This window comes from Quercus lobata, chromosome 7, assembly GCF_001633185.2.
Source record: "Quercus lobata isolate SW786 chromosome 7, ValleyOak3.0 Primary Assembly, whole genome shotgun sequence".
NCBI classification, from domain to species: Eukaryota; Viridiplantae; Streptophyta; class Magnoliopsida; order Fagales; family Fagaceae; genus Quercus; species Quercus lobata.
The window spans coordinates 14,806,416-14,817,003 of record NC_044910.1 but is presented as its reverse complement, the minus strand read 5'-3'; the positions used below and the strand labels follow the sequence as shown (position 1 = coordinate 14,817,003).

Sequence of the window (10,588 nt, the reverse complement as noted above, 5' to 3'; positions counted from 1 at the left end):
ATTTGTTATTTGCAAATGACTATATACTCTTTTGCAATGCTTCAAAGGAGGAATGAGTTAGAATTACAAAAATCCTTGAGAATTACGAAAGGGAGTCAGGGCAGAAGCTAAACAAAGAGAAGACTTCTCTCTTTTTCAGCAAGAACACGAGCGAGGAGGTTAAAAAAGAAGTGAGAGACATGTTTAGGACCTAGATCATACACCAGCATGAGCGATATCTGGGGCTGCCCCTTTTGGTGGGGAGGGGGAAAAAGAAAGCTTTTCACCGTATCTTGGATCAGGTTGGCCGAAAAGTGGCAAGTTGGAAAGGAAAGTTACTGACAATGGCTGGTCGGGAAATCCTCATAAAGGCTATTGCCCAAGCAACCCCTATGTATACAATGAATTGCTTCAAACTCCCAGATTCTTTGTGTAATGAGCTGAACTCTTTGATTAGAAATTTTTGGTGGGGTCAGCGAGAAAGGGAAAGAAAACTAGCATGGATAGCATGGGAGAAGATGTGCACACCAAAAGTTGAAGGGGGGATGGGCTTCAAGGATCTCAAAGCCTTTAATTTAGCATTGCATGCAAAACAGAGGTGGTGGTTCACTCAAAACACAGACTCCCTTGCCCATACAGTGCTAAAAGCTAGGTATTTCCCGAAGTCCAATTTTTTGGAGGCTCAATTAGGTAAGAAACCATCATATACATGGAGGAACTTGATGGCTACAAAGGAAGTTCTCTGGCAAGGCTTGAGATGGAATATAGGGAATAGGTGAAGAACGAGGATTTGGGTAGATAGGTCGATCCCAATCCCAAATTCATTCATGGTAGCAAGTCCTAGGCCCCATATTTTTGAAGGTGAACCAGTGGAGACCCTACTAGACTGTGAATCTTGTGGTTGGGATATTAGTACAGTAAAGAGTGTTTTCTTGCCTTATGAAGTGGAGGTTATCTTGAGCATTCCAATCAGTCCTAGTTTTTCGTAAGATGCATTGATTGGGCTTGGATGAGAAAAGGTGACTTCTTGATGAAAAGTGCATATCAAGTAGCATATAAGTGGCTGACCGAAGATAGAGGAAGAGGCGCAGGGGGTGAGGAGTCAAACCCAAGAAGGAAAAAATAATTTGGAAGGCTATTTGGGACTTAAACTGCCCAGGAAAAGTCAAAGCTTTCATGTGGAGGACCTGTAAAAACATACTCCCTACAAATTATTTCCTTAGGTGTCGAAAGGTGTCCATGGTTGAAGAATGTGTGCTGTGTGGGAAGATTGAATCATCGGGACATGCTTTGTGGGATGGTTGGATGGTAGAGGCTGTGTGGAAGGAAACAAAGTTGTTATTGCCCAGGTTAAGTCACCCTCATCACAAATTTATTGACGTGTTATGGAAAATTTGGGAGGACCAGAAGGAAATTGAGTTGAAGCGTCTGGCGTGCACAATGTGGTGCATTTGGAAGAGCAGAAATGCAGCAAAGTTCGAAGTAAAGACCAAACAAATGAAGGTGATAGTGTCTGAAGCAAATGCCCTTGTTGAGGAATTTAAGGAGCCGCTCGTTGCCCCAAGACAAAGTGCTCCACCGAGAATAGAAGGTTGGACCCTTCCACGTGAAGGTTGGTACAAAGTAAATGTCAATGGAGCGATGTTTAAAGGGTTGGGCAGCTGTGGAATAGGGATTGTTATCAGAAACAAAAAGGATCTACTCATGGTTGCGATGAGCAAGAAGATGGATATAGCTTTGGGAGCTTTGGAAGTGGAAGTAAAGGCCTTTGAGGAAGGAATTTTGCTAGCTAGAGATCTCGGGTTAAAGGATATTGTATTGGAAGGAGACGTGAAAGTGGTGACAGATGCACTGGCAGGTAGCAGCTCCCCCCTAAGCTCGATTCAAATGATCATAGAAGGCTTCCAGAGGTGGAAGCTCAATGTCCACGCATGGAGGGTTAGTTATGTAGGACAGGCAATATTACTGCACATCTGATGGCTAGAAATGCCAAATTTGTGAATGATAGTGTAGTTTGGGTCGAGGACACTCCACCCATCATTGAAGGTCAATTGATCAAAGATGTAACTGTTTCAGACTTTTGTCCTAGTTAAATGAAGTTTGCATATCAAAAAAAAAAAAAAGATGCAAGTGAAAGTAACACAACAAGATGGATCATTGTGTCACGTGCTTAGAGATCATGTTTGGGTAATTTTTTAAGTAAATTTAAATTGTTTATTTAAGTGAATTCTTTTATAATATTATAAATATCAATTACAAATTATTTTGGATTTGTGTATGAGAGTTTTGATTTTTGTATTTTTGTTTCTATTCCTTTAGTTTCTGTAAGTTAGATTTGCATGTTCTCTCTCTTTTTTTTTTTTTTTTTTTTTTTTTTTTTTGATGGGGAAAATAAGAAGATTCATTCATTTGAAATTGAGTTACAACAGAGAGAAACAGAGAGGACATAACAAGCACAGCAGAGACCTACAAGCCACAATCCTCTAAGATTACATGCCTCACAAAACTTGGACACATATTCTTCCAAATCCGGGAGACACCAGAGGAGCTGGCAGCTCTTGCTAAATCATGGGCTGCTCTGTTGCCACTCCTTTTCAAATGCTGAAAAGAGCACCAGGTGAAGGAGGAGGAGACATCTTTGATGTTCTGAATGATGTGCCCCTGTTCACTGCCGGTATCACAGCCAGAAATACCTTGAATAACTGATAGGGCATCGGACTCCACAAGGACATGAGAGATTCCCATAGCTGAAGCAAGCAGCACCCCTTCTCTCTTTTTTTAAAACGCTTATAATTAAGAATTGCAATTGAGAAATCAGCTTCGCAACCACATTTTCGTAGGAATAAATAAATAAATAAATTTCAATGAAATTTCTTATTAAGTGCCTTTTTCAAATCAATTCAGTCAGATTATTTATATAATAAATGTTGGTTCAATTGGTCCGTTCAATACCTGAATCCTGTGCTAGTATCACCCCCCCCCCCCCCCAAAAAAAAAAAAGAAAAAGAAAAAAGAAGAAGAAGAAGGAACCTATCCTTAATTGACTTGACTAATTTAGAATACAAACCTTAAAGATAAAGATAAAGATAAAGATAAATATAAATATATGAATTCGTGCAAATAAAAGTGAATCTTTGTGTCCTTTTTCCAAAAAAAAACTACCTAACATTTTTATATTTCACAATATTTATTTTAATAAATTAATAATATAGTTTGTCATCAACGAATTATTTCACATTTTATTATTGATACACTTTTTTTTTTTTTAATTATACGTAAACTCATTACAATTGATTATATCAATAATTGTGAACAAATAAAAGGAAAAGTATTGTGTCTAATCTATTAACTAAGTTAGCATTTTTATGTTAGTTCATTTCTTGGATTAAACTCTTACACGTAGCCCCCTTATGTATACCACATATATATATATATATATATATATATATATTCATCATAATCTTTTCACATACCCAACAAAAAAAAAAAAAAAAACATATGTGGTATGGAAGACATCTTGCTCTACTCATCTTTGAGCTCGCTTCTCCTCCTCTTCATTGCTTTCAAAATTTTCCTTCAAACAAGAACACAACGCAAACACCTTCCACCCAGCCCACCTTCTCTACCAATTTTAGGTCATCTCCATCTCCTTAAGAAACCTCTTCACCGCACTTTTCACCGCCTATCACAAAAATACGGTCACGTTTTCTCTCTTCGATTTGGTTCCAAACTTGTGGTCATCATATCATCCCCATCTGCAGTTGAAGAATGTTTCACCAAAAACGACATTGTTTTAGCCAACCGTCCTCGTTTCTCAGTGGGCAGGCACTTAGGCTACAACTACACCACTATGGTATCAGCCCCTTATGGAGACCATTGGCGCAACCTTCGCCGCATCAGTGCCTTAGAAATCTTTTCAACAAATCGTCTCAACATGTTCTTAGGCATTCGAAGGGACGAGATCAAGCACTTGCTACACAAACTGTCAAACAACTCGACCCAAGGTTTCGCTAAGGTAGAGTTGAAATCTATGTTCTCGGAGCTGACATTTAACATTATAATGAGAATGGTGGGAGGGAAGAGGTACTATGGGGAAGATGTGAAAGACGTGGAAGAAGCAAGGCAGTTCAGGGAGATAATGAATGAGATAGTAAAGTTAGCCGGGGCGTCGAATCCAGGAGAGTTTGTGGCGGTGTTGCGGTGGATTGATCATGGGGGTTTGGAGAAAAAGTTGAAGGGACTTGCCAAGAGAACGGATGTGTTCTTGCAAAGTCTAATTGATGAAGTGAGGAATAAGGAAGAGGAAGGGAACACCATGATCGATCATCTTCTTTCTTTGCAAAAATCACAACCGGAATACTACACCGACCAAATTATCAAAGGGCTAATGATGGTAAATGCTACACTGCATTAATTTATCTCTTCATTTTTACCCATACTACATCTTTCTCTGAACAAAAGTAAAATATCTAGATTACAGACTTAGAGCAACCGCATCAAACAATAGTAAAATATTGTTTATTTTTCCAAAAAAAAAAATATATTTTTTTTTATTTTACACCCTCACTTTTACAAAAAATAATCACGTCAATTTATCTATTTTAATTATTTATTCAATAAAATATTTATTATTTTATATTTTTTTATTATTTCCTTCAATGATGCAAAAGTGAAAATGAATTATAAGAGAGAGAAACAAATTGTAAAATATCAAATGCAAAGCTTGTATATATGCACAATTTTACAAGCACTAAAATAGGTGTTTTTTGGGTTAAAATGCGTAAAATTAACCACTTTAACTTTTGTATTTTGCACAATTTTGCCGTCTTTGATGTGATTGCTCTTGCGCGCATATTTTCACAATTTAGACATGTAATAAGTAGTGGTTGGATTATTGTTTTCACAAAGTACTATTAGGGTACCATATATATATATATATATATATATATAATCCATTCACATGTTAATATTAATGCAAATTTTAACAAAAGTGTATGGATAATTGTGTGATCATATAAGATCTTGAAGAAAAATGAGTGTCATTGGAGTCGGAAACGTGGCACTAGTAGATGCTCTTATTTAATCTTGTGTTTCTATCTTATGTATGGCATATATCTTGCCACATGGGCAGTTGTTAGGCCAAGTGGTCTATACGCACATGACTACTCCATTATTTGGGAGGAATTCATCTCATTTGTATGTATAGGACATAACGTACTTGTGTTATTTATTTTATATTTTTTGCGATGTTTATTGCACACTTTTGTGTGTGTGTAATAGGTTTTACACTATATATATATATATATATATATATATATATCTCTCTCTCTCTCTCTCACACAAGTACGTTATAAACGAGGGTGTAGACGCCTCTACTAATAATGTGATACATGCAGTGTGAATTATTGGATCCTATTTGCCGGAATGTAAGTCCTCTGTACCGGTTTTTATGTTTTATTTTATATTTACTCATTATGGTATGTCATGTGTTTAATGAAAAAAGAAGAAAGTGGCATATAAAAAGTGTTACATGATCTATTAATTGTGATATATTAATATACAGATTAATATTAGAATAAAATTTAGTTATAAAATTAATTGTAGCTTAAAACTATAACTTTTTTTTTTAAATATTAATATTACTACATGTTTTGAAAATCTAACAATTAAATTATATGTTCTTTACGATTTTAATACACATGTCAAATTCTGTACCAATTAGATATTATTTACTAAATAATCTATAAGTTTATATTTTATACATAATTTTAAACTACAAAAACTTGCAATTTAAAAAATTTATTGATAACATAGTTATTGATCTTTAATTTACTAAAAATATTGCAAGCATCAGGGATATAAAAAGAAAATGTAATCCAATGGTGGATTTGTCAAAATTCACCTCCAATAAAAAGATATTGAGTAAGGTTACAACCAATGGATTCAGATCTTCTAGAGTTCCTAGGGTACTCTACCGCATAGAGTTTTTTTAATCTTGACCTCTCATTTAAAAACTAATGGTTCAGATTACAACATGTCATTAATTATGAATAAAACCTTAAAAATAGATGCCACATCAGCTATTAAAATGGACATGTCACATTTTGAATTTGTTTTTAGTTTTAAAAAATTTAAAAACTCAAATCTGAACCCCAGTCTCACTGTCGTGCCAACACCCAACTGCACTAAAACTAGTCTTCGGTGAGATCTCAGTGCTAAAATGAATAGAGAACTTAGCAGCAATTTTCAACGACCAAAAAAAAAAAAAAAAGATTTGTAGAACCATTATTAACATAAGTCTGCAAATTATGTTTCTCTAGTTGTCGCATTTTTCAACTACTAGTATACTTGCTCTTTAGGTGTAATGGCCTGGGACAATTTTTGTACCAATTTTTTTCTAAGTTAGTTTCTGTACGCAATTGAATTCATTATTATATCATTTTATTTGGTAAGTAGAGTCCATGCTTGTAAAATAGAGAGATGACTTTCTCTGTAACAAAAGGTTCGCGCTTCTGTCTATAACCCAGATCTGAAAATGTAGCCTTTTCACCTTGCCACTGAAGCTCTTGGCGACCCAACCCATACAGCTCCCCCACTCGCCCCACTCTAGCAAAATACCTCCTTACCGGCTGCCAAGTTCTCTATTCATTCTAGTGTAGAGATCTCATCGGAGACAAGTTTGGTGCCGTTGGTGTTGGCACGGCAACAAGATTGGGTTCAAATTTGATTTTTTAAAACTAAAATAAATTCAAAATGTGACATGTCCATTTTAATAGATGATGTGGCATCTAATTTTAAGGTTTTGTTCTAGAATTAATGACATGGTGAAATCTGAACCATTGGTTTTTAAATGAGAGGTTAAGATTAAAAGAACTCTATGTGGTAGAGTACCCTAGGAACTCTAGAAGATCTGAATCCTACAACCAATTTTGTAATTAAATTTTGTCCATAATATTATAGACACAACGATTTTCATAATATTTTTCTTAACAATAAAGCTAACAAATTTTAATTGATTCTCATTTGAATTCACGATTAAAATAACTTTATCATCTATCATTGTCAATTTGTCCTTAGGAGTTTTGAAATACTTTATTAATTATGGTGGTTCTAGACTTATTGAATATGTGCGTGTTGGAAAAAACTTAGCCGTACTAGATTAAAAATATATGAAATATAATTTTAAATGAAGAATTATATATTAAAAAATGAAATTCTATTTATAAGAAAAGCACAATTAAAATTCTATATCCAAAAATAATAATTTCAAGATAATTTTAGATAGATTTTTAAAGTGAATTGTGTTCTCAATAATTAAAGTTTTTTAAAGTTTCTTAATAAGTTTAGAAGTTCTTACACTATTAAAAAAAATCACATGAAATTCATGTATGACCTTTTTTATTCAAGGAGAGGGAAAAAAAAATAAAAATAAAAATCCATGAGCCATGCCTCTTCTACATATATATAGTTTTACCCTTTTTAGAGAGAGAGAGAGAGAGAGAGAGAGAGAGAGAGAGAGAATTGTTGATATATACTTTATAGCGTGGCTTTATGATTTATATTTGATGGCAAGTTTTTTTTTTTTTGGTAAATAATGGAGGGGTTTAATGATCCTAAAATCATATCATTCTTTAACAAGTTACACATTTGTTTTTAGATGTTTCTTTATATTTTAGATTTCTTATAAAAGATTTACATGTTACACATAGTTGAATGATTTTGATAGGTAGATAAGAGGGAAATTGAGGTCAAAACATAGAAATAGGATACCACAAACAATCTTATTATCACATGGCTACTACTTGAAAACCCTTAGATATAATTAAGTTAATATAGCTTTTTTATGGGTAGATAATAGAAGAGTGGGGAGGTGGGCTCGAATCATAGACATGAGACATCACAAAAGATATGATTATTGATGGACTATCACTTAAAATTAACTTGATTATAGCTAATTGTTAGAAAACTTCCCCAATTTTTCCTTTCTTTCGGGTAAGATTATATTTCTCTAAGAAAGTGATTTTTTTCGTTGAGTATCGAATCAATCCTTTGTTTATTTCATTCTATTTTATTGTTTTAAACACATTTTGTGCAGGTCTTGATACTTGCAGGAACTGACACATCAGCAGTTATATTAGAATGGGTAATGTCCAATTTGATTAATCATCCTGATGTGTTGAAGAAGGCTAGGGTAGACTTGGACAATCAAATTGGACAAGAGAAATTAATAGACGAACTAGATGTTTCTAAATTACACTATCTTCAATGTATCATCTCAGAGACCTTTCGATTGTACCCTGCTGCCCCCTTGTTAGTACCTCATTTCTCTTCTAATGATTGTACCATCGGAGGATATGATATACCACGTGACACAATTTTATTGGTCAATGCATGGGCCATACATAGAGATCCTGAATTGTGGGAAGATACTACTAGTTTTAAACCTGAAAGGTTTGAAATTGGTGAATGCGACCCATATAAGTTAATGCCTTTTGGATTGGGGAGGAGGGCCTGTCCTGGGGCTGGCCTTGCCCAACGTACAATAAGCTTGACATTGGGATCACTGATTCAGTGCTTTGAGTGGGAAAGAGTTACTAATGAAAAAGTTGACATGACTGAAGGTAATGGAATAACCATGCCAAAAGTCATACCATTGGAAGCCATGTGTAAAGCACGCCCTATCATGCATAAGATTCTTTCCATGTCTATGCATGATGTTTGAACTGTATCCTTGGGTTTTTAGGGAGTAGCTTAGCTATATTTGCAAAGTATACTTTAGAGTTATGGTACAAATTGTTTAGTAAACACTTTCATAATAACTAAATTTTATCTTCTTCCTTTTATTTTCTTTTTTGCTTGTACTATATATTTAAATTTTATCATGTTAGAAATTTTCTTTAACTAATGAGAAAGAATATCAATAATTGAAATATTTCCTTTCCTACGTTTTGGATGTTCAATATGGGCTTAGGTATATGATACAAGCAAAACAAACTATTTAGCATTTCCGAATTCAACTTAGAAGAAATTATTTGTATTTCTCTATAAAAAATTTAAAAAAAAAAAAATAGAAGTGTAGAGATTTGAAAAATCATACACAAAATATCTCATTTAATTAATTGTTTTTGGACAATAATTTTTTCTTTTGGTTTTGTATGTGAAATGTGTTCAGAGTTGACTAAGATCATGTAGCAGATTCATTGCTATATGTTCCAAATCCCCATTTCACCAATAGGCTTGTAACTGGACAAAATATGATTATAAACTTGATTGCAATGAATGTCTACAACTTTATTAAATATCTTTTTATTAAATGAGAATTTTGACAAATTCACTATTAAATTACATTTTCTTCTTATATTTTTCATGCTTGCAAAATTTCCATAAGATCAAAAATCAATAGTTATATCAAAAATCAAATATTTAAATTTCAAGTTTTTGTAGTAAAAAATTATGCAATCCAACAGCTAGATTTTCAAAAAATATATAGTAATGTTAATGTTTTAGTAGGAGTTGTAACTATTAGCTATAACCTTGTTTATCAGCCACACTTTGTCCCCTTGTAGCCTAAGTAGCACCCTCCTACTCATCCCTTCAAATTTTCAATTCCTATGTCACTTGTTTAAACCAAGCTACCCTAATGCCTTCCTTCCATTATGAGCAAATAATAATAGGAAAAAGCTTACCTTCAAACTAGTTTGATACTATCTTCTTCCGACCCATTTTGTGGTAGTTGAAAAGACCATTCACGTGTAATTTTAGTCACATGACTTCTTGAATGAGCCATTGACTTATTTAAATAATATATATGAATTATTAAATAGACAAAGTTTAGCTACAAAATTAGTCGTAGCCTTAGGTTACAACCTTATTCAACATCTTTTTATTGGAAATGAATTTTGACAAATCCATCATTAGATTACATTTTCTTCTTATATCCTTCATACTTGCAAAATTTCTAGAAAATTAAAAATTAATAACTATGTCATCAATAAATTATTTGTTAGGACATATGTGATTCACTTGTTAGGAACATATGTTACTATTTTATGTAATTGGTTAATCCTTTGACAAAACGCAATTTACTTGTATTTAGGTAGATCTAGGATGTGTTTAATACTTCAAGAAACTATGTTTCAAGATCAAGTGTTGAAACCATGCAAGTCTGTCTAAGATTCAAGCTGAAAAGTGTAAGTTCATTAAAATTCAATAACTAACTCAATAGCTAGTTATCTATCGAGCTTGAAGAGCTGTTCTAGCCTCGTGGCTCAACAGCTACTCAATAGATAGACATCTGTCGAGGTTTATGAAAAATAGAATTTCAATTCTGTTTTGACTCCAATCCGAGATTATGTGTTTGGCCTTTCTTTTCTCACAATCCTAAACATATAAAAGGATTATTTTAAGGGTTGTCAAAGTGGACACAAGTTGCACAAGTGTTGAGTAAAGTTTGTTCAAGCAAATTGTAACTGGAGACAGAATTTGTCTTAGTTCATCGTTCTTGTGAAGAAGTTGTCGTGTTTTGTGCACCGTAGGATTTTGTGACCAAGCATCTTCTTGATCTTCATCGTTGGGATGAACTGAAAAACTTTGCAACTAACAACCTTCT

At 33.7% G+C, this 10,588-nt stretch overlaps 2 protein-coding genes across 3 annotated transcripts; both read left to right on the top strand.

Annotated features, from left to right (window-relative positions):
• Positions 1-323: 323 nt before the first annotated feature.
• On the top strand, positions 324-758 carry LOC115951656 (uncharacterized mitochondrial protein AtMg00310-like). Its single transcript, XM_031068819.1, has one exon. It carries the CDS (start codon positions 324-326, stop codon positions 756-758), a length of 435 nt encoding a protein of 144 aa, XP_030924679.1.
• Positions 759-3,469: 2,711 nt separating this feature from the next.
• LOC115953179 (cytochrome P450 81Q32-like) lies at positions 3,470-8,826 on the top strand. Of its 2 annotated transcripts, XM_031070713.1 has the most exons (3): positions 3,470-3,503; positions 3,948-4,372; positions 8,075-8,826. In XM_031070713.1, the coding sequence occupies exons 1-3, from the start codon at positions 3,485-3,487 to the stop codon at positions 8,699-8,701; spliced, it is 1,071 nt and encodes a 356-aa protein (XP_030926573.1). In that variant the 5' UTR covers positions 3,470-3,484; the 3' UTR covers positions 8,702-8,826. The 2 variants fall into 2 exon arrangements, with proteins under 2 accessions (XP_030926573.1, XP_030926572.1); XM_031070712.1 differs by having other exon boundaries at positions 3,485-4,372.
• The last annotated feature ends 1,762 nt before the right edge of the window (positions 8,827-10,588 follow it).

Excerpts from the sequence above, each read along its gene's own strand:
- LOC115951656 (XM_031068819.1), top strand. The coding sequence starts at position 324 with ATGGCTGGTCGGGAAATCCTCATAAAGGCTATTGCCCAAGCAACCCCT.
- LOC115953179 (XM_031070712.1), top strand. The coding sequence starts at position 3,485 with ATGGAAGACATCTTGCTCTACTCATCTTTGAGCTCGCTTCTCCTCCTC. Across the intron at positions 4,373-8,074 it reads TTATCAAAGGGCTAATGATG|GTCTTGATACTTGCAGGAAC; the intron begins GTAAATGCTACA and ends CATTTTGTGCAG.